The following is a 24,599-nucleotide window of genomic DNA, read 5'->3' on the forward strand; positions in this document are numbered from 1 at the left end:
TTTCATTTTTCCATGATCAGTCAATTTTGACTATACATTATTTTGAAGTGGACCTATGTGGAAATCGTATAATGCATGTACGCTCACTGACAAAGTCAAGCACCTAGCAGGAGAGAAGGAAGTGAAATGAAACTTACAATCAGAGGTCATGTAGTTTCAGTGACAATTATATCATGTTAAAGAAATAATAAAACTGGCAGTACAGGTGCACGGCTGGTCACTTGTAAGTAAAATGTTGCATCCCATGGTGTCAGGATTCTTGCACCAATTTGATTGGGAAAGCTTACATATAGTTATAGTACAGTCTCCTGATGGTTCTTGATAAACTACTGTAAATGGCCCTTGTAAAGTGTTACATTCATATTAGCTCACATCGCAATACACCACTTTAGTAGACAGCATGACACCAATGTTACATGCATGATATACTGGGTCAGAACTTCACTGTTGTTACTAGGAGTTAGTTCATATCAAATACGAATATGTATCTTTACAAAATGTGTTTGAGAACTGTGGCTTTATTCCAATAATACTAACAAAAATTTTATATATTATAACATAACCGTCATTTTGGGCAATAAAGGCAAGAGGTAGGTTAGACCCCTCAATGTCACGGATACTGGCACTGACACAGAGTTGGTGTCCACGCAGGTGCCACAGAAGTTCTACTAATGATATTTATCGGTGAGGAAGTATCTCAACATCACGCAGGCAATTCATATACACACATATCATGTGAAGTGGTTTGCTGTTGAAAGTTGGTACCAGTAGACTGTCTGACGAGAGGTAACACGCAAGGACGGACGAGGTCAGCGACAGTGACTATCGTTCTGTCATCAAAACTCCCTGAATCACTACCAGTTGTACCTGAATTCATATCAAATGGCTCAAAACACCATTTGCTACATTATCATGCATTTTCAGAACATTAGCAGAATGTCCCCCGTCCCCTCATTGTTGATGTATTTGCAGATGATCTTCTCAGGTAGTACAGAACTGACACCCATCACTGAAAGTGATGTGATGCCACTTGTCACCAGTCCACACTTCCTAAGACTGTCATCTGTGGTGTTATGTTAACAGAAGCCTACTCTCACTTCCCCAGCTACTGCTATACAGGTTAGCACATACGAAGGCGGTCGACGGAGCAATGCGAAGTGGCAAGGGGCACTGTGCTACGTGAAGCTCCAACTGAGAGCATCATTCTGTCACACCTGTCTGTTGCATGTGCTTTGGTGTGTCTGTAGAACATCTGGTGTCGATTTTCGTATTAGTTTTAGCTGACTGAGGGTGCTTGCCATTGTAGTGTTCAACAAGTATTACGTTAAGAAGGGGGCAGTGATAGTTTTGGAACATACGAATTTTTCGAGGGAGAGTCAGAATCGTGAACACCAACCTGAAGTGGTGCTCACCTCAGCATTGCCAGTTCCGAGGGTGGGCATTGGACGGACCTGAGGCAACACTGAAAAGTATTCTCCATCCCTCCCTGCATATCACGAAACCATCTTCTTACTTGTACACCAATATAGTCCCGATCGATGGGGTGAAATTACTTCAGAAGTTGTAACAGTCCATTACTTGTGGCCAGATGGTAGGTGCAGAAGTGATGGGGTCACGATGCACTTCGTGCACAATAGAGCGATCCTTCCTCAGTGCAGTCAGAATTGGTCGACAAGAACACTGACACCGTTTGTGGCTCATATCTTGTTACCATTCAGTCCAACATTGGGCCATTGCTGCGCTGAAATGCCCCTACTGACTGGGTGTTGCACAGATTGACAGGCCCACAATGTTGCCCATTATAAATCTGCTCAGTGATGGTAGTGGTTACAAGGGCACACAGTGTTCTAGGAACATATTCTTACAAAAGAGCTTTATAAAATTTTAGGATTTCTTCTTGACCCGATTGTGCATAGAGCACAGGACGAATGACTGCTTAAATGTCTCTATGCATGATGTACACTCCTGGAAATGGAAAAAAGAACACATTGACACCGGTGTGTCAGACCCACCATACTTGCTCCGGACACTGCGAGAGGGCTGTACAAGCAATGATCACACGCACGGCACAGCGGACACACCAGGAACCGCGGTGTTGGCCGTCGAATGGCGCTAGCTGCGCAGCATTTGTGCACCGCCGCCGTCAGTGTCAGCCAGTTTGCCGTGGCATACGGAGCTCCATCGCAGTCTTTAACACTGGTAGCATGCCGCGACAGCGTGGACGTGAACCGTATGTGCAGTTGACGGACTTTGAGCGAGGGCGTATAGTGGGCATGCGGGAGGCCGGGTGGATGTACCGCCGAATTGCTCAACACGTGGGGCGTGAGGTCTCCACAGTACATCGATGTTGTCGCCAGTGGTCGGTGGAAGGTGCACGTGCCCGTCGACCTGGGACCGGACCGCAGCGACGCACGGATGCACGCCAAGACCGTAGGATCCTACGCAGTGCCGTAGGGGACCGCACCGCCACTTCCCAGCAAATTAGGGACACTGTTGCTCCTGGGGTATCGGCGAGGACCATTCGCAACCGTCTCCATGAAGCTGGGCTACGGTCCCGCACACCGTTAGGCCGTCTTCCGCTCACGCCCCAACATCGTGCAGCCCGCCTCCAGTGGTGTTGCGACAGGCGTGAATGGAGGGACGAATGGAGACGTGTCGTCTTCAGCGATGAGAGTCGCTTCTGCCTTGGTGCCAATGATGGTCGTATGCGTGTTTGGCGCCGTGCAGGTGAGCGCCACAATCAGGACTGCATACGACCCAGGCACACAGGGCCAACACCCGGCATCATGGTGTGGGGAGCGATCTCCTACACTGGCCGTACACCACTGGTGATCGTCGAGGGGACACTGAATAGTGCACGGTACATCCAAACCGTCATCGAACCCATCGTTCTACCATTCCTAGACCGGCAAGGGAACCTGCTGTTCCAACAGGACAATGCACGTCCGCATGTATCCCGTGCCACCCAACGTGCTCTAGAAGGTGTAAGTCAACTACCCTGGCCAGCAAGATCTCCGGATCTGTCCCCCATTGAGCATGTTTGGGACTGGATGAAGCGTCGTCTCACGCTGGTCCAACTGAGGCGCCAGGTGGAAATGGCATGGCAAGCCGTTCCACAGGACTACATCCAGCATCTCTACGATCGTCTCCATGGGAGAATAGCAGCCTGCATAGCTGCGAAAGGTGGATATACACTTACTAGTGCCGACATTGTGCATGCTCTGTTGCCTGTGTCTATGTGCCTGTGGTTCTGTCAGTGTGATCATGTGATGTATCTGACCCCAGGAATGTGTCAATAAAGTTTCCCCTTCCTGGGACAATGAATTCACGGTGTTCTTATTTCAATTTCCAGGAGTGTATTTATCTTGTCATTGCAGTCCCTGTGGAAGCAATACATAGGTGACTGAATTTTATTTTTAGGTCCTTTGTTTAGTACTGGTTTTTCTAACTTTGGAAGATCGCTTTCATGGAACAGCAGCATTTCCGTGATGCTCTCCCACAAGTTAAACAAATCTAACTATTCGTGCTGTCCTCCTTCGTAAATATTCAGTATCCCTGTTAGTGCTATTTGGTATGGATCCCACACACTTCCGTAATATTCTGATATGGGCAACACAAATATTTTGTAAGTGGTCACCTTTGTAGCCTGAACTCATTTTCACAGTATACTGCCGATCACCCAAAGTCTGCCATGTCCTTTATCTATATGTGGGTGTATGTGATCATTCCATTTCATATCCTTACAAATTGTTTCTTACAGGTATTTGCACAAGTTGACTGATTCCACATGTGACTTGAAAGTGTACCACACATGCTCACAATTGGCTAATGTGTAACTTTTCTTCCACCAGAGGTTATCTTCTACCTGTCTTGGTGCTAGCACCAGTTTAAACACCACATATGTAATTCAGATGTTGTCAGCACAGAACAATAATATGGCTTAGGAACACGAGATGTGTGGTTGTGTTGGAACAGAGTGTTCGCCAAGTCATTTCGTGTAGTACAATCAATGTCTGCGAGATGTGTGGAAATAGTCAAGTATTTTTATAATGATTTAATCTTCAATGGCAGTTTATATAGTGATGACTTCAAGCATATTGTTGTTCTTTCTTTCTTTTTTCCGTTTGAGTCATTTAAGGACAATGCACAAATTTCAATGCTTCCTCTTTTGTTGTTCTTTCTTCTTCCTCCGGTATTATTTCTTCTTCTCACTATGTATCCTTTTTCTCTCCTCAGGCCATTTTGATCGTGCCTTCTCCCTGCTCCCTTGGAACCCTTCCATTTTTAACACTTTCTTCTTAAATGTGTCTATTTTTGTTGTGTCTCTTTCAATTATGTTGTTTCTTTCAGTATCTTTCCTCACTTCTTGAATCCAGGTTACTGTTGACTTCTAGTTCCACCGATATTTAAAAATCGGTTTGGCTGAGCTGTTGCCATTCATTCTGTATAAACACCCAAAAAAAATAGCAGTCACCTCTTCCGCAGCATTTCAGTTATGTTTTCTATGTTGCAATATACTTCATTACTTCTTAATTTCCATACATCTGCATTTCTTACAGGACCAAGTATTTTTCGAATTATTCTCATTTCTTATTTCAAGTTTGTGTAATTTGTAACTCAGTACTAAACATTCACTTGCATAAAGACATTTTGGTTTTACTACAGTGCTGTAGTGCTGTGTTCTCAAATTTTTAGACAGAGACCTCTTGTAAATGTTCCTGGTTGTACCATATACTCTCTCCATTTTACGTACTCTTCCTTCTACAGTGAATTTTTCTACACCTTTTTCTTGAATCATTCCTGCCAAACATTTAAATTTAGTAACCTCCTTTTCTATCCAATATGTGTTCCTATGATTTCTGGAGAATTTTTTCTGTTTGTCATAGATTTTGTTTTTTTCTGAGATATTCTTAAACCTGCTTTGTTGCTATTTCTTCTAAGAAACTGGTTTCTATTTGTTACATTTTCAGAAAGAATGAAAAACTCATGCCAGACAGTGAATGTCAATGCCTCAGTTCTTAGTCCCCAGTTTTCTTCGTGATAGCTTATGTTCTTTTAGTTTCCAGTCTCTTACTATTTTTTCTAGGGGCAACTGAAGAGGAGTGGAGACAGGCTGTCACATCTGTTTTTATTTTGAATGCCTTTGATATTTCATCCTGAAACTTTACTTTTCATTTGGTGAGTGTGAGCATTTCATGAATAAGGTTTGTTAGTTTAGTTTTAATGCCAAATTCTCAGATCACTTTATCTAGTGTTTCCCTGTCAACTGAATCAAATGGCTTTTTAAAACTATAAATGTTACAACCATGTCTTTTAGAGTTCATAAAGTCTGTGACGGATTATGGACTTTAAGTTGAAAATCTATTCCGAGTAAGATCTGCCTATTCTAAATCCACTCTGATATTCTTCCATATGACTATCAGGTGTTGCTTCTACCTTGTTTAGATATATTGTTGAAAGTATTTTATAACCCACTGGCAACAGAGATATAGCTCTGTAGTTATTTATATTATGTTTGTCAACTTTTTTGTGCAAAGGATGGATAAAGGCCATTTCAAGTCTTGTGGAATCTTTTCAGTTTCCCATAATTCTTCAAACATGATCTGAATGCTAGTTACAATTTTTGGTTGAGACCATTTTATAATTACAGCTGTAATAGAGTCTTCTCCACAGGCTTTGTTGTTTTTCAGGGTATTTATTTATTTACTTATTTTTTAATTTCTTCAGCTGTAGGTAGTGTACCTGCTTTGTGTTTTCATGAAGGTCTGGATATACTAGCTTACAGTTCAGTTCTTCACAGTCAAGCATATTGTAATTCATGCCAGCACAAAGAACTGAAAATAGGCCAAGTTTCTGTGGGTTTCATTGGAATTCCTGATGAACAGTATACAATAATTGTGAAACATACTTAAAGCACTGACTATGAAATTCCAGGCCATGAGTGATAGAAGCAGCAAATCAAAATCATGCTGCATTAATTTTAAGAAGCCTAACAATCTAATCTCATCTAATGGATAACTCCGACAGTAAGGACAAGTAGTGCTATATCAACTTGAAGTGTGTGAATTTGAACAGATAGGCAGTAACTAGCTATTTCAAAATAAACTCACTGAAACTGCAAAAGAAAAAGTTTTCTTCTTTCAATATTTCCTTTAAATAATAATATATTATTCACAACAATAAATGTAACTGTGACTGTATTTGTCTAGACACATCTTCATTGTTAATAACACATGTGTTCTACAGGTGTGACCCTTTACCTGTCCACCAGTCTTATGTCTAAATTTCAATGAACCGCAATCACAAAGATTGGCCACATGCAAGGAGGAGTTTCACACAGAGGGTTCAATACAAACGTAATTATGCATGTTGACAATTTATCCATTCTGGGAATTAAGGATACTGACAGCAAGATATTGGTCCCATGGATTCCAAGACTTTTGAAAATGTTTTAATTTCAAGTTTGAAGTCTGATAGCAAATGACAAAAGAAATATTTTTGTAGTTTGATGAAATGCAAATTAACAATTTCACATTTTTTCCTTTACTTATACAGTGAAACCTTACTTCTTGCCAAATTTCATGATCCTGGGCCAACAGGAAGCACACCATATGTTAGGATTAAGTTTTCAAATATCAAAATACACTATGTGATCAAAAGTATCGCGACACCTGGCTGGAAATGACTTACAAGTTCGTGGCACCCTCCATAGGTAGTGCTGGAATTCATTATGGTGTTGGTCCACTCTTAGCCTTGATGACAGCTTCCACTCTTGCAGGCATACATTCATTCAATCAGGTGCTGGAAGATTTCTTGGGGAATGGCAGCCCATTCTTCACAGAGTGCTGCACTGAGGAGAGGTATCGATGTCGGTCGATGAGACCTGGCATGAAGTCGGCGTTCCAAAATACCCCAAAGGTGTTCTGTAGGATTTAGGTCAGGACTCTGTGCAGGCCAGTCCATTACAGGGATGTTATTGTCGTGTAAACACTCCACCACAGGCCGTGAATTATGAACAGGTGCTCGACTGAGATGAAAGATGTAATCGCCATCCCGCTCTTCAACTGTGGGAAGCAAGGAGGTGCTTAAAACATCAATGTAGGCCTGTGCTGTGATAGTACCATGCAAAACAACAAGGTGTGCAACCCCCTCCATGAAAAATACACCCACACCATAACACCACCGCCTCCGAATTTTACTGTTGGCACTACACGCGCTGGCAGATAAAGTTCACCCACACCCTGCCAGCGGATCGCCACATTGTGTACCGTGAATTGTCACTCCACACAACATTTTTACACTGTTCAATCACCCAATGTTTATGCTCCTTACACCAAGCGAGGCATCGTTTGGCATCTGCCAGCATGATGTGTGGCTTATGTGCAGCCGCTCGACCATGAAATCCAAGTTTTTCACCTCCCACCTAACTGCCATAGTACTTGCAGTGGACCCTGATGCAGTTTGGAATTCCTGTGTGATGGTCTGGATAGATATCTGCCTATCACACATCACGACCCTCTTCAAGTGTCGGCGGTCTATGTCAGTCAACAGACGAGGTCGGCCTGTACGCTTTTGCGCTGTACGTGTCCCTTCACATTTCCACTTCACTATCACATCGGAAACAGTGGACCTATGGATGTTCTGGAGTGTGGAAATCTCATGTACAGACGTATGACACAAGTGACACCCAATCACCTGACCATGTTTGAAATCCATGAGTTCTGCAGAGCACCCCATTATGCTTTCTCATGATGTCTAATGACTACTGAGGTCGCTGATATGGAGTACCTAGTATTAAAAACATCTGTTTTTGGGGATCTGGATACTTTTGATCACATAGTATATTTGACATAAATGGCCATCTCTTTTGACTGAATTGGCTTAGAAGCTCAAAAATTTTACACTTCCAAGAGACCATAGGCCTTAGCATGTGAGAGAAATTTGAACTTGACACATCTAATCGCCCCTGGGAGAAAGGGTTCTTAGCAGTTTCATGAACAGACAGACACACAGACAACAAAGCGATCCTGTAAGTGTTCTGTGTTTACAGACTGAGGCACAGAATCCTAAAAACATGAAGGGAACTTTCAGACTCATATTTCAGCAATATGATATTACTTTTTCTTGTTTCAAGAAGTGGAAAATTTTACATTTTTTTGTATTTATTGCTGATTTCCAGACTTTGTGGCACTTTGAAATCTTATCAAGAAATGACTGGTTGTTTGTATCACTTTTGTAGTGATTCCTTACGTATAAAGAATGTCATCTACATAACGTATGACAATATTTTAATGTCGTCTGCCAGGTCATTAATACAGAACATTAATAGCAATGTGGATTTTCAATGCACTCATGGACCACTGGACGTATCACATACCTGTTATTTACCTTATCAGACTTCATGACATGATCTCATGGTGACAACATTTAATGTCGTCTCACGCAGCCATCTGCTGCTGATACATGTACACAGTATTGCACCTACATTGGACCATCTCTTCCAACTGCTTAATGTCGTTTGTCAGTCAGTATATTATGGACAGTGATGTCGTTTGTCAGTCAGTATATTATGGACAGTGATGTTTAGAGCACAAAGCTACAAAATGTACAAAAAAGTGAGTGATAATATTAATGGAGATCAATAACGCACTGTGTTGTAATGGCAAAGTAAATATACACTGCAGAAGACATAGAATGCAAGTACAACCCCAAATCATCCCACTGCATGGTGTATCCTTATCATACATGTCTCACCTGCCTGTTACAATTAGCAGTGTCTGCCCCTACATGAAGGAAGAGTACTGGTGAAAGCTTGTGCATTTCAAACAAACGAACAGTTTCAAACTTTTTATTTAGTTGTACTGCTAGAAGATACAACAATAGCATGGGAATAACGGCTGTCTACTGTGTCTGATTATTGTAAGTATAAAAGAAATGGGTGAGTGGGCGACAATGAAACAACCAAAGAATCCTAATTAACATAGGTGCAGAATCCAATGGCCTCCCTGATGTAGCATATACATGAAGTGCAGACACACCGATCTCACAACACTTTAATGTCGACCGTTACGTTTATTTCAAAACACCGCAAGTCAATCACAAACTACAACATCATAAGCTGCTCTTATTTGATCTTATCATCCTTCTGCGTGATGAAGTGCTGGTAAACAGCTATCCACAACAAATGTGTCAGTCATGGCTCGCCAGTACCAAGGCATCCGAAGTCCTGCCAACTTTAACCCCTTTTTTGTTTGTTTGTTAGCAGCTGTTTAAAGCTAGCCCTGCTGATAGTTTCAAACTCCTGAAATACACTGTGGATGGTTTTCAGTGCACTGGAAACATATCTGGGACTTAGGTACTTGTACGGGAATCGATAGGAGACATGCAGAAACCTGCCTTCACATGAATGATGCCCACCTGGAAGACACATTGTAATGTGTGCATATCTGCATTTTGGATCCTGAGGAACTTTGTTATAAGGTATTCATGCACACAGTCTTAATATGGCATGTCAGAGATACCATTTGTTTCTCAACTTTTTTTTATTAGGATTATTTGCTTGTCTTCCACTTACCTCTTTTGTTTGTACCCATAATATAAAATACAAACACTATGCAGACACCTCTGCATAAATCTACATGTTTATAGATTTCATCCACATCTACATATATACTCTGCAGGCCACCGTATGGTGTGTGGTGGAGGGTACTCTGTACCACTACTTGTTATTTCCTTTCCTGTTCTACTTGCAAACAGAGTGAGAGAAAGACGAATGACTGTATGACTCAGTATGATGCCTAATCTCATATGTTATCTTCACAGTCCTTATATGTAATATACGAGGGCTATCCACAAAGTACATTACGTTTTGGAATTAAAAATGAATTAAGTATTGGAATTTTTTTTTGTTATATACAGATGAAAGCCACACTTAAATACTACTTTTCTACATAGTTGCCATTTAAATTAAGGCACTTATTGTAGCGATGGACGAGCTTGGAAATTCCTTCGTCGTAAAATTCGGCCGCCTGCACCTTCAACCCTGTGGTTACCTCTTCTTGAAGCTGTGCGTCGTCATCAAAACGCTGCATAGCCAACCACTTCTTCATTGCTGGGAATAAGTGGAAGTCGCTCGGTGCCAGGTCGGGACTGTACGGCGGATGAGGAAACAACTCCCACTTAAAAGATTCGAGAACTTCACGAGTGGCATTTGCCGTGTGTGCCCGGGCGTTGTCGGGACCGGCAAGATCTTTGAGCCCAACTTTCCCCTGCGCTTGTTTTGTATTGCTCTTCTGAGGTTGTGCAGAGTTTGGCAATACCTTTGAGAGTTTATTGTAGTGTCTCTTTCCAGGAAATCCACAAAAATCACACCTTTTCTGTCCCAAAAGACAGTCATTACGTGGTTGAAGGTGCAGGCGGCCGAATTTTACTACAAAGGAATTTCCAAGCTCGTCCATCGCTACAATAAGTGCCTTAATTTAAATGGCAACTATGTAGGAAAGTGGTATTTAAGTGTGGCTTTCATCTGTATATAATAAAAAAAATTTCCAATACTTTATTTATTTTTAATTCCAAAACGTAATGTACTTTGTGGATAGCCCTCGTATGTTGGTAGTAGTAGAACTGCTCAGCAGTCAACTTCAAATGCCGGTTCTCTAAATTTTCTCAATCGTGTTTCTTAAAGAGAACATCATCTTCCCTCCAGGGACTCTCACTGGAGTTCCCGAAACACTTCCTTAACATTTGCGTGTTGTTCAAACCTATCAGTAACATATCCAGCACCCCGCCTCTGAATTGTTTCAATGTCTTCCTTCAATCCGACCTGGTATGGACCCCGAACACACTGGCTGTACTCAAGAATAGTTCGCACCAGCGTCCTACATGTGGTCTCCTTTACGGGCGAACCACTCTTTCCTAAAATTCTCCAAATAAACTGAAGTCAACCATTTGCCTCCCTTATCACAGATCTCATATTCTCGTTCCACCTCATATCACTTTGCAACATTACGCCCAGATATTTAAACAATTTGACTGTATCGTGCAGGACACTACTAACACCATATCCAAACATTACAGGTTTGATGATCTTACTCATCTGCATTAACTTACATGGTTTTATGGTGAATACTTGAGATGCAAGTCATAGGGACAAATGTGCTTCTTGGTTTGTCATGGATGTACACTCTCAGAAGCATCTGAATATGCATTACATTGCAGTAAACTCATGATTTAAAAACTGGAAAAGTTGTCAATGTAACCACAGTTTTCCAAGTAGAACTATAGAAAGTATTTGTGAATTCCAAAAATGAATGAATGTATGTATGTATTTATATAATAGAAGGAAACATTCCACGTGGGAAAAAATATATCTAAAAACAAAGATGATGTGACTTACCAAACGAAAGCGCTGGCACGTCGATAGACACACAAACATACACACAAAATTCTAGCTTTCGCAACCAACGGTTGCCTCGTCAACTCTTTGCCTCTGTATATGTCTGCTTGTGTCTGTATATGTGTGGATGGATATGTGTGTGTGTGTGCGAGTGTATACCCGTCCTTTTTTCCCCCTAAGGTAAGTCTTTCCGCTCCCGGGATTGGAATGACTCCTTACCCTCTCCCTTAAAACCCAAATCCTTTCGTCTTTCCCTCTCCTTCCCTCTTTCCTGACGAGGCAACCGTTGGTTGCGAAAGCTAGAATTTTGTGTGTATGTTTGTGTTTGTTTGTGTGTCTATCGACGTGCCAGCACTTTCGTTTGGTAAGTCACATCATCTTTGTTTTTAGATATATGTATGTATTTATTTATTTATTTTCATTCCCTTCCTCTGAATTATGAGGACAGGGAGGTTGAGAGATTCATAATTGTTCATTGGGTTACAGCTTTATTTTTTATTCCAAAACAATATCATATTACATTGGCTTGTATTTGCCGATTGTTTTCATTTCCCTTTGACAAAAAGGTAACGTGCTTGGGATGACGTTTGAATCTTGCACTATAGTATGTGATTGTCGTCTTCTTCTTCTTCTTCTTCTTGATATGTTGAGTTTCCTTTGTTTTCACTTCATCTTCTTTCTTCTCATGGTGTCTGAGAAGTTCTGTAAAACTCCTGACTTTGTACAGTTGGGGAAATAAGTAGTTGTTTTACTGGAATCCGCATTTGGAAGCTGACAGAAAACACTTATCAGTAACATTTTTCTTTTTTTTTTTGTACTGTTTTAGCTGTGAAGTCAGGGCTGATGTAAACCAGCACAGTTATATTTTTGAGGAAAGATTAGTTTTTCTGTGGAGGGGGGGGGGGGGAGGAGGGGGGGCTGCATAAACTTCTCCAGATACAGATGTCAAAGACAAGACTTTCGCGAGGTCCCATCCCATAAAGCAGCACTGCTTGATTGGGAGATACATATGTTTGTTTCAGGTAGTGTTAAACTCAGGCCACACAGCAACAGTAAGAAGATGTGAGGCAAAATGTGTGAAGCCATTCAGTAATAAATTGAGCCATCTCCAAGGCCACCTGTTCCCAAAGATGCAGCTGAGCTTCAAGCACCACAGTCAACAGTGTATGATTAAATTTAAAAAAAATTCAAAATGAAAGGATTTAGATCAATGTTTGTGAATGTAGTATTTGACAATGACATGGCACAGCGAGTTGCAACCTGCACTGCTTTGTTTGCATGATTTCCAAATACTCTCACGTGCAAGAGTGCTATTTTCTGATGACTGTGCAACAGTCCACAGTTCACACAACACATAAGACATTTTCCAGCCTAAGGAAAATTCCCATTATGTGCAAGAGTTGGAATGAAACCTGTCTCATGTTTTGCTGTACCCTCAATCAGGGGATGAGACAGGCCGAGACTGAATTCACATGTTGCAATAACAACTCTGTTTTTTAACCTGAACAAAACTTGGTACAGCTTTAGAGGACAGAACCTGAGTACAACATAAAAGTCCATCTTGACAACATGTAGTGGATGCCCACAATTACAGAGCTCCTCATCACGGTAGTGGTGAGGAGTCGGGAGGCGACACTGTACCACGCGATTGTGAGCTCGTGGGTCATCAAGACGTGGGTCCATGCTTTGGGAATGACTGATGTATGTCCAGCAGCTGATGATCCCAACAAGCACCTGAGGCAGCACTGTCTGATGGGGAATGGCAGTGGCAGATAGTGTCTGAAGTGTAGATTTGAGTAGTTGACTGTCGATCCTAGTAATGCTGGCTGTCGAGGGGTAGAGCGGCATTGTAAGTATCCATCATTGGAGGAACATGGGTGCAGCATCCTGTGTACACATAACCACGCAGACACAAATAGGTGGTGATGGCTGCAGTGCTGATTACTGTGACCTGCGCACCGTGTACCAGCTCAGCCTCTACCACTCAGATGCTGTGGCAGCTACAGGAGGCTCGGCAATGAACAGCCGAGTGAATCTTCTGTTGGCAAACAATCTCCTGAGGCAAAGCAGGGGCGTATCTGGCCCACAACGCACAACTGTGAATGTGATAACTGAATATTCAGCAGCCCAGCCCAGCACGTAATACAGTTTTAATATGGGGCAGGGTGTCATCGCGATACCTGTCCAGATCATATTTTTTTGAAGTAATCATGAACAGTAATTCTTATTTGGACACGGTGAAATTTGGTTAGTACCTCAGCTCGAACACAAGATAATGATGGGTATTTGGTTACAGCAAGACATAGCTCCAACACCAATTGCTATTCAGGCGGGAGAGTTGTTCGAAGAACAATTTTAAGGCCACTGGATGTGGCGTGATTTAACAACATCTCCAGCCCTGAACAAGCCATGATGCCAAGACCTTACCATGCCAGGTAGCTCATTACAGGGAACGATCAAATCCCATGTAGCTCAGTGTCAGTACAAGACTAATACAGAGTTGCGGAAGCCTTTCAAAGCAGAAGTCCTATGCCTCTCTGCAAGATGTCGAGGAGGAAATGGGGACACAGAGCTATTCGTGTAAGGAATGATGGTGTACATACAGCAACATAGTTTTTATCTGTAAATACTCAAATATACAATATACTGTTCTGATCTAGAAGCATGAGGACTTCTTAGACACACTGTATAGAAAACACAAGATTCCCACAGGAGCACAGTGACCTTACCACAGGAGTACAGTGACCTTATAGTGACATGTGAAAAACTACAACTGCCACTTTTACATTTGTTAGTACCTTGCCGTACACTTTTGACTTTCATTGAGAATGAAGTTAAATACAGGGAAAAACATATAAAGAATAAATAACTCTTACCTGGAACAGCTTGCTGAAGTAGGCGTACTGGCGTGCAATATTGCGGCATTGTTTCAATGCTGGTTCTGTAACAAAAATTAAAATTTCAGTTGGCTCTGAATTACCTCTTCAACTACTGGATTTTGTAACCATCAAGTTACTGATTTACATCTCACTACTGAATAATGTCACTATGGAAATATTCTTGGGTCCCAATCTCCAATAGTTCAATACACTGAACTTTATATTTCTGAATATCACAAAAGGAGACAAAACACTGAAGGAGTCTTACACACCCTTAGCAGAATACTGCAAATTTAAACATACAAAGTACAAACATATTACTGAACTATTCCCTTAACTTTTGAAATTCACAATTTCCTGCCTTCAATGTTCTCTTTGTACTCGCAGTCTCTGAATGTAAATTCTACACAGTGTATTCCAACAGTGATAGGTCTTAGCTTCTCAGATTCCTTTACATTTTCTTCTTAATCATCTTTTATGTATTTCAGCCACTTGCATATCAACTGTCAATAGGCTGTTGTCATGTGTGCATTCTTTATTAAGTTTCTGTCACATGTGCTATTGTTAACCCCAATATATAATAAATCTGTTACACTTATCATCTCTAATGCAGGAAAGGATAGAAATCAGCACTGAACATGATAGTTAGAGAGACAACACGGTATGCTTTTTCAAATGGTGAATGAAATTTCTCTGTCTCAGTAAGTGAAATTCATTGCTTCTTAGTGGTTAATTTGATTTTGACATGTATAAAGTACCCAAACTATCATATGTACTCGTGAAGTAACCCAGCTTTGAGAATGGATCTTATTGCTGACATTATGTCACTAAAGAGATTTGAGAAAATAAAAACGTATTTATATTTTGTGGACAATGATGAAATCCCTGAAAACGACACTGACATGTTTGTGAAGGTGAAACCCATTTTTGACATTCTGAAAGAGGCATTTTCAGGGACAGTAACTCCTACTTAATATCAATCTATAGATGAAATGATTATCCCCTTCAAGGGTAGAAGCAGGGCAAAACAGTATAAAAGTCTAAACCCAAAAAGTGGGGATTCAAAGCATGGGTACGCTCTAGCTCAGATGGATATGTGACTTTTTTGAGATGTACCGAGGGAAAAGGCAGGAACAGAATAACACACTGAGCCCTAACTTTGGCCCTATTGGGAACACTGTGATAAGATTGTGCCAGGTGCTAGAAGGAAAGTATCACAAGATCATTCTCGACAATTTATTCACAACAATCCCACTGCTTTTGTATCTGAAGCAAAAGAAAATTCATGTACTGGGAACCATAAGGTCGAACAGACTGAAGGGTGCAGAGAGTAAATTGACCAACAGAAAAGCTCTAATGAAATCAAGTCGAGGTTCCAGGTCTATTGCTACTTCTAATGACAATATCACAGTTATGTGGTGAGTGGACAGAAACGCTGTCCACACGGTATCTACCTTTGCTGGACGGACACCAACTGATACTGTCAAAAGATGGAATGTGAAGAACCATGCTCGCATAGATATATAGAGGCCATATGCTGTAGCATGCTACAACAAATTCATGGGCGGAGTAGACATGACTGGATGGTTGCACACTACTCTCGCACAATGAAGAGCAAGAAGTTTTAATTGAGAATATTTCTCCACTTTTATAATGTTGCACTAGTAAATGCATGGATTCTTTACAAAAGAGACACTGAAAGAAATATTTCTTTTGTGGAATTCAAGGCATCAGTTGCTACAACAGTTATAGAGCTCAGAAGCCTGCAACGGAAGCGTGGCAGACCATCAAACACCCCTGACCATATTCACTTGAAGAAAAGGCAACGCACTGGGTGTTCTGCAGATGTAATAATGGATGGAACAGCCCATTACCCTGAAGAAAAGGAATGTAAGAATCCTCCTAGGCGCAGAGATAAAAACTGCAAAAGAAGAACAAGATGCATTTGCAAAAAATGCAAGATTCCTGTTTGCCCAGAATGTATGGAGTTCTTAAACAATACATGATGTGAACAATTTCTTGTTACTTTAATTTTGCCATTACTTATCGCATTTTTTGGTTTCTTTATGTTTTCACCATGTTTGCTCTCATGTAACCTGCTATGCACCATGTACACACAAATGTGGCCATTCCCTATTTTCATTGTTGTACAGTAAATTGAAGCATTTGTTGAAAAAATATATTTGTAATGACTTCCTTACATCTCAAATATAGTGTTAAAAAATAACTGTCAAAATTGAAATTATGAAAAAAATTCGTCCCAGAAGAGGTTAACCCTCAGGGAAATTCAATAAGTCAAGTTACACACATTGTCCTGCACTAAGACCACTGCGCACACAGGAGTTGTGCATTGTCAGAGGAGACTACATATTCTGGGTTCCCTGCATACACAGTTCTGCTGTGGTACAGTTAACCAGGTGTGTAACACAGGGCGAGTGAATGGTGCTGTAACTGGAAACATGTTGAAGCATGAGACAGCGGTATTCTTGAGGGCAAAAATTTAAATTGGACACACATTTACTGTGAAATTCTGGCAGTAGATGGACCAGAATGCTGCATCCTGCTGTAGTGAAATGGTGTCAACAATTTGATCAAGGCCGTAGACAATGACAATGCTGATAAGGAAGGAAGGCTGTCAACACTGACCTCAGACAACAATGTCCAAATAATCGAGAAACTGATTTGCAGCAGTTTCACATTTTCCAATGATAAGGATATTCACACAGCCGTGTTCGTATCACTCCATTACCAATAAGGAGATTTTTATCGTTGAGGAACTGAACAACTGATGGAATGTTCCAAACTTTGCTTACAGATTTGATGACTACATTGGAAAACAAGAGAATGTCATGTGTATATGTCACTTTGAAGTGTAGTGTGGCATTCAATAAAAGTTACCTGGCTGCCACAACAATGTGTAACTTATATTTTGAAGTCCCCTTGAAATTCTCTTAACATTGTCAGATTTATGTCTGCAGCATTCCAGTACTCCTGTTTTACTTCACACTGTACACTGTCCATTCCAATCAACTGTTCTTTGAAGTCCTTTGCCATCTATGAAACAAATACTATGTTAACGGTAAACAACAAAGTTTATTTCTTCTCCTCCTCAAACTTGTACTTGGTTTATTTCACAGATAATTCAACATAGAGACAGAATAACATCGAGATATGCTACAGAAAGATTTAGGTGTTCCTTTTTCCCAAGCGCCATTCGAGAGTGGAATGGTAGAGAAGTAATATAAAAATGGTTCAATGAACCCTCTGCCAGGAACTTAAGTGTGAATTGCAGAGTAACCATGCAGATGTAGATGTACAACCTTGTCTCGCTCCCTTTGCAACCAATGCTTCCCTCTTATATCCTTTGACACTTACAACTGTAATTATGCTCCTGTGAAAGTTATTCACAACTTTCCACTCCTTGTGATTCACCCCTACTGCCTCCGGAATTCGTAAGTGTGTAGTCCAGCTAACATTGTTGAAAGATTCCTCTAAACCTACATATTCTTTGTCTTTCTTGTACACTAAGTTGTATTACCTCACTGTCCCTACTTTCCCAGAACCAAAACTCATCTTCCATGAGGTCAGCCTCTAACAGATTTTCTATTCTTCTGTACATAATGTGTGTCAGTAATTTGCTTCCACACATTAAACTGATAAACTTCTCATGTGATTAACTTAATAAGTGTCATACTCATCAGATCTTGTGGGACTCTCACAGTCAAAAGACTGCATTTTGACGACGACATGTACTCATGTCAGATAGTTTTATATTCTGACAGAATGTAACTTTGCAGTGTTACATGAAAATGGCCATAAGGCCGAAATTGCAATAGTAACAATAAATATTTTATACAGTGAGTTATTACATTCTTTCTGGAGTCTGAAGGTATCTCACCTGTCTCATTTATACTGTTCATCGAACAGAATCATTTTATCGTGATTGGCTCCACCAAAGATCTCAATAGTTCTGTGAAAATGATTAGAACTGAATATGGCCATCAGTTGACAAATAGAAGTGTGCCCATAACAACAATAATAACAATGCTGAAAAGACAGTTACAATCACAGTAGTACAGTAACAGTAACTTTGAAAACAGTTTCCTGCATAAGCTGATTAGTAGCTGAATTACAGAATCTGCACTGCAGTGTTTGCAAGGTCATCTCCTCAACCCATGTGTCAAAAGCCATACACTACACAAACGTGAATACTACCTGTACACACACCAAAACTGAGATGTCTCTGAGCATGTCCTGATAGGTTGGCAGTACCTTCCGTGGATTACACTAGTGTGATGGCAGTTTGGTGGGTAAATCAATATGAAAACTTAACAAAAACTGTACAGCAAAATTTGAAGTAATGAACAATCACTTTAGAACCTGTTAAATATGATCTCATGAACATACTGATGTTGCAAGGTTGGGAAACATAGATATTTAATGAGTTTCATGAATGATGCAAGCAGATATATATTTGTGCATTTCTTAAAAAATAAGAATGAAGTATTTGAAGAATTCAATAAATGCAGGACTCAAACAGAAAAATAAACCATTAACAACTCTAAAAGAATCCACACTGACAATGGTGGAGTTCTGTGAATCTGAAGGTATTCATCATGAAGTAACTATGACATATAAAACAAAAAAACTGAACTCCTCCCGAACAGGCCATGAAGGCCCAACGGTACCGACCGGCCGCCATGTCATCCTCAGCCCATAGGTGTCACTGGATGCGGACACTGAAGAAAAAAGGTATAGCTGAACACCACAATAGAACATTAATGGACATGGTAAGACTGCTGTTGCTAGGATGCTATTTACCAAACAGTTCTTGGGCTAAGCTGATACACACTGCACCACAAATAAAAAATCTTGTTACAAATATCTGCAACAAAGAAAGTGCCATATGGATTTCTGACATTTAGAAAGCCTTGTGTGTGTCATTTACATATGATTGGATGCAAAGTTTGCTTTCACACACACAAATGAAGATAACATTCTAAATTAGCAGGGAAAATGCACTCTTACTGGATACTCTCTGTAGGGTCATGGATAAAGGATCCACATGCCAGAAAAGAAATAGGTCTTGGAATACTGGTATTGTATATTTGAAAAAACTGAATGTCATATGCTCAACTGAACTGTACAAAGGAGAACCATTTCCATTTCTATATTATGAAGATGAAATCCAAAGTGGATGAGAAGATTCAACCACTGAAGAGGAATTTTATGGTCTCTCAGATGAGGAGGAAAACCTAAAAGAAATGCGTTTATTACTGGATGGTAATAAGGAACAAGTGGAAAATGCTGAAACTCCACAAAAACCTTGTAGGCCAAGAAAGGATACAGCAAAAGTAAAAATGGGTTTCAGCAAATGTTATCCAATGACACTTTGTTCCAAAGGGAAGCCTTATCCTGGATCCTACGGGCACTTAACACCGAGTTTATCAATGTGGCTTATACTGAAGCAATATGCACAAAAGCTGTGTGAGGAAGAACAATGACGAACAATTACTTTATTTGGAAGTAGTTAATTATGATGGGACAGTTGTAATGCATTATTGTATCACACATAATTTACTGGTCATAGCTGAGTAAAATTAAGAGACCTGTCATGACTAAAGTACGAGCCACAGAAATGAGTCAGATCAGAGCTGATCAGATGCCGTTATATCAGGGGCTGCCTGCTGATATAACACTATGACATCCAACAACTATCAAATAACTGGGCAAGCCAAGGGACTAGAGTCGAAATAAAACTGACGCAGCAAACAGGCAGTGCCACTACAGCATTGCTGGCCTGACAGCTTCATATCCAGGCCATTGTTTTGTTGTGAATTATTTGGTAGAAATCAATAATGTAGCAAAACAAGGACAGGCCAAGCACATATAAACACTCATTATTTTTTCTCAAGCTATTGCTGTCTGCCAGTCAGTAGTCCCGAAAGGGAGACCTACAATGGTCTAAGAGTCTATATGCATCGACCAGTCACCACCTCCCGACTGTCACTGCTAACGGCGGCCCTGCTGCTTGTGCCGAGTCCAAGCTGCAGACTCGAGTATCCTCGAACTGGCAGGCCACCTGGGGGCCTACTTCAGCTGCTGCTGGCCTCTTACTCTGGGAGTCTATTGTTCAAGACCGGGGCCACGCTCCCATTCAGCCAAATTCACCCATGCAAGCAAACTTCTTGCTACCTGCCTCTGCTCACGTGGGCACACACCGATGCTGCTGTGAGCCACCCCATTCACACTGGTCAACAGTGCCCCACACACATTTGTGTGACCATCCTGGGCTGCCGGGAGCCTCCAGTACGCACTGTGAGCCACTGCCCGCTGCTGCAGTCAGTGTCTTCGCAGAATCACTGCCCACTGGCTGCTGAATACAGCAAGCTGTCATGTCGCCACTGGTGACAGCTTCTTGCAGGCTGTACACAGCTTACATCCTGGGAATGGTGACGTCTCACAATATTATCACAGTAGTTGTAGTTTGTTAACTATAAATTAATGTTTCAGTATTGCTGTTTCTATGACAACACACTGCGCAACTGTCTGGCATCCACTCATTGCTCTATGGCAGCCGACCACAATAGGGGTCACACCCACGATTCTGTAGAATGAAGAAATTAACTCCTCGAACATCTATGATGATTGGAAATTGGTCAAGCTGCCATCTGGTGCAGTTCCAGTACACAACAGAAAAGACGACAATTGGCGAGAGAGATATTTTTAAAGGACATTCCGAGTATAAGATGTGGACTATACCAAGATTTATGCTCTTATTTTAAATTTTGAAACAATTTGTCTGCTGATACCAGCCAGTGTTGAGAAAAATTGGCATACTGATCAGTATGATATGAAGAGTTCATATCAGCATAGCAGAGGGGTCCAGAAAAATGAAGACCTCTTTGACAGTCAATATTAATGGAACAAAATGACATACTGTCACAATTCTTGCACAGGAGAAGGTTATTTTATTTGTTCGAAGTGACCCCATTGGCAGCCAAACTACATCGTTGCCACTGAACTGTTGACTGAACTACGGCTGTCAGTGTTGCTTGTGTGATAGCCAAACATTACATCTCGATGGTTTCTTGTAGCTCGTTTACTGTAGCCGGCTTCTGTTGATAGAGTTCATTTTTCGAGGTCCCCCATATGTAGAAGTCAAGAGGTGAAAGGTCTGGAGGCTGCGATGGGTACTCAACAGCTGCTCTTCAACCTATCAATCATACAGGTACATTTTCATCCAAGTAGGTTCTGACAAACCCGTGTTAGTGATGCTTGTTGTAGGTAAATCTTTCATTTCCAAACACCTCTCGGATGGCATGCAAAATCTATGTTTGTAGCATATGAAGATATTTCTCACCAGTTATGGTACCTCCAAAGAAGAATGGGTCAGTCAAACTAAACAATGACAGACTACACCACACACTAACATGTGACAGATTAATATGTTTGTCCACGTGAACATGACTGTTTTCAGGAGTCCAGTACAGGCAGTTGTGGCAGCCTTTAGAAATATTCAGAATTTAACATAGTCAGACCACATAACCATCCCTGCATGACATTCATCTTCCTGAAGCATGCCTTCAAATCACTTGCAGTACTCCATCCTTCGATCCATGTTATCCTTGTTCATAGCATGCAGTGATCTTGTAATGTACACTTTCCACTTTGCTTCCTTCAGAATTCATCATATGCTTGATTGGCTTACCCCACTTTCACATGCACTCTGCTTCACAGGTTTCTGAGGTGACCTAGTAAAATGTTGCAACACACCTGCACTGGAAGCTGGACTTGTTAATGTTTCTGGTAAGCCAAACCTTTCCTTACACATATCCTGAACAGTGCAGTCGGCTTCAAATACGATAAATTCGTTGTGTGTGTGTGTGTGTGTGTGTGTGTGTGTGTGTGTGTGTGTTGTTGGCCGAGTTCAATACATAATCTATGCCATTCGTGTTGTACCTCCATCATGTTTTCATACTTCCATTACCACTACAATAGGGCCTTGCACTGCACAAATGACAATCTTACCTCATTCATTGCTGCACTGTCATCTGCTGGAAAACAAGCGCCAAGATCTGTTGAGAAAACAATGGACTATGCTACTGCACAAAATTGCAACAATATGTCATTTTGTTCCAAACACATTAACTATCAATAAGTGTGTACATTCTTCTGGATCCCTCTGTACATGCTCTAGCCAGAAGGCTTCATCAAAAAGTAAGTTTACTTTGCAAGTTAAAAAGTCAATATAGGGACTGAAACAAAGCAGTAGACGCTTGAGTGATCATTTAAATAACTCACTAGAAAAACAGGGACTTATTCAAAATGATACAGATCCCTGTAGGTTAAATTAGGTATACGAATTAAGTCATATGGTGTTAGTATACATGAATAACATGCTAACATTTCCACAGAATGAAGAAATGAGGCAAAAAATGAAAACTCTTCTACAGAATTGCTTTTAACTCTAACACATGGGCATGGTGTCACATGATAGAAACAAAATTTGAAAACAGTGAAGATAGAACGAGTCTCAAAGAGAGTATATTAATCAACTACTTCAAAGTTTTGGACTTCAATATACTAAGAGACCCAAAAGCACAAATGAAATGAAACTAAATTTTCGCGATGAGAAGTGTGCCAGCGAAGCTAGAAACCTTCCGTATTGTGAGCTTAATGGTAGACTCCTTTACATTTCACAGAAGACTCTACCAGACATAGCTTTCTCTCTGACAAAGATGTCACAATATTGTTCAAAGTTTAACAAGAATCACTGGAGTGCAGCAGGAGGGGTACTAAGATAATGAAGGAAACTGCTCACCACATGGCTTAGCCACAGCCTAGGGAATGTTTCCAGAATGGTAGAGCACTTGCTCATGAAAGGCAAAGGTCCCGAGTTCGAGTCTCGGTCTGGCACACAGTTTTAATCTGCCAGGAAGTTTCATATCAGTGCACACTCCACTGCAGAGTGAAAATCTCATTCTGGCTCATCACAAATTCAAATACTATTGCACTTGTCAAATGCTTCCTGCATTTGCTGATACTGACTGGGCTACTTGAATACATGATCACTAAAGCATTAATGAATATGTGACAATACCGACAGTATCTCCAATGTAATGGAGGAGTATCGAACAAACTACTATTGGATTTAGCACAATGGAGGCCAAACATGTCACTGGAAACCTGCACAAGGCAGGTGGTATGTATGAGAGAGATACTGAAGAGTCTTGACCTGAAATAAATGACTGGAGAGTAAACACCTGTGAGGTGCGATAGTCGAGCAGCAATTAACACTCTGAGAATCATATGCATAAATCAAGAACAAAACTTACTGCTATGAAACACCATTTGATCTGGATGAAAGTAATGGATGGAATGACTGACATTTTACATATTTTGCTGGATTAAAAAAAAATCAAGCAGTCTTGTTAACAATGTCACTGAATCAGAATATTGGTGGCAGGTAAGGAAATGTCACATTCAAACTATTTATTTCATTGGCGTAAGACTGCTTGAAGTGACACTACTCCAAGATAACGCCCACTCACATTCTGGAAGACTGACTAAGAACACTATACAGGAGCTGGGTTGGGAAGTCATTGCTCATTCACCTTATTCACCTGATATTGTGCCCTCCTCAGATTTTCACCTTTTCTGCTCTCTATCCAGCAACCTTCAGCAAACATCCTTTCCTGATGAAAACACACACCAAACACGGTGCAAAGAATTCTTCAACTCAAAACCACACAATTTCTACATTCACGGAATTGAGAAGTTACCCCAGCATTGGCAGACTGTTGTAAATAGTGAAGGAGAACATATTGTTGATGACTGAAGTCTCTGTTATGTGTACCTGTTGTGTTTATTAAAATTATGAAAAAATGCTACGAACTTATACACCAACACAATATATGGCCAGTTCTCCCTTTCAATCTGTAAAACAAATGCTCTCAGCCTCTCCTCATTATGCTCTCTCTTTTTGGCCCTCAGTTACGTCACTTTCTGTTATTATTAATTACGTTCTTGCCCTTCTTTCTGTTCATGTACGAGGGCTATTTTTTTTTCCTTTCTCTCTTTAATGTTCCACTGGTGGAAACAACAGTGATAATCAAAAATATTAAAGCACTCCGTCTTCAGGCCACGAGTGGCCTACCGGGACCATCCGACTGCCGTGCCATCCTCAGTGGAGAATGCAGATAGGAGGGGTGTGGGGTCAGCACACTGCTCTCTTAGTCATAAGATGGTATTCTTGACTGAAGCCGCTACTATTCGGTCGAGTAGCTCCTCAATTGGCATCACGAGGCTGAGTGCACCCCGAA

General features: G+C 40.9%; 1 protein-coding gene across 1 annotated transcript in view; it reads right to left on the reverse strand.

Moving 5' to 3' along the window:
• LOC126210589 (actin-histidine N-methyltransferase) overlaps nucleotides 1-24,599 on the reverse strand; it is a 450,900-nt gene that overhangs the window by 378,757 nt on the left and 47,544 nt on the right. The window contains exon 6 of the mRNA XM_049939857.1: nucleotides 14,272-14,336. Coding sequence (XP_049795814.1) covers nucleotides 14,272-14,336 — 65 coding nt within the window. The remainder of the gene's footprint in view (nucleotides 1-14,271; nucleotides 14,337-24,599) is intronic.

This window comes from Schistocerca nitens, chromosome 10, assembly GCF_023898315.1.
Source record: "Schistocerca nitens isolate TAMUIC-IGC-003100 chromosome 10, iqSchNite1.1, whole genome shotgun sequence".
NCBI classification, from domain to species: Eukaryota; Metazoa; Arthropoda; class Insecta; order Orthoptera; family Acrididae; genus Schistocerca; species Schistocerca nitens.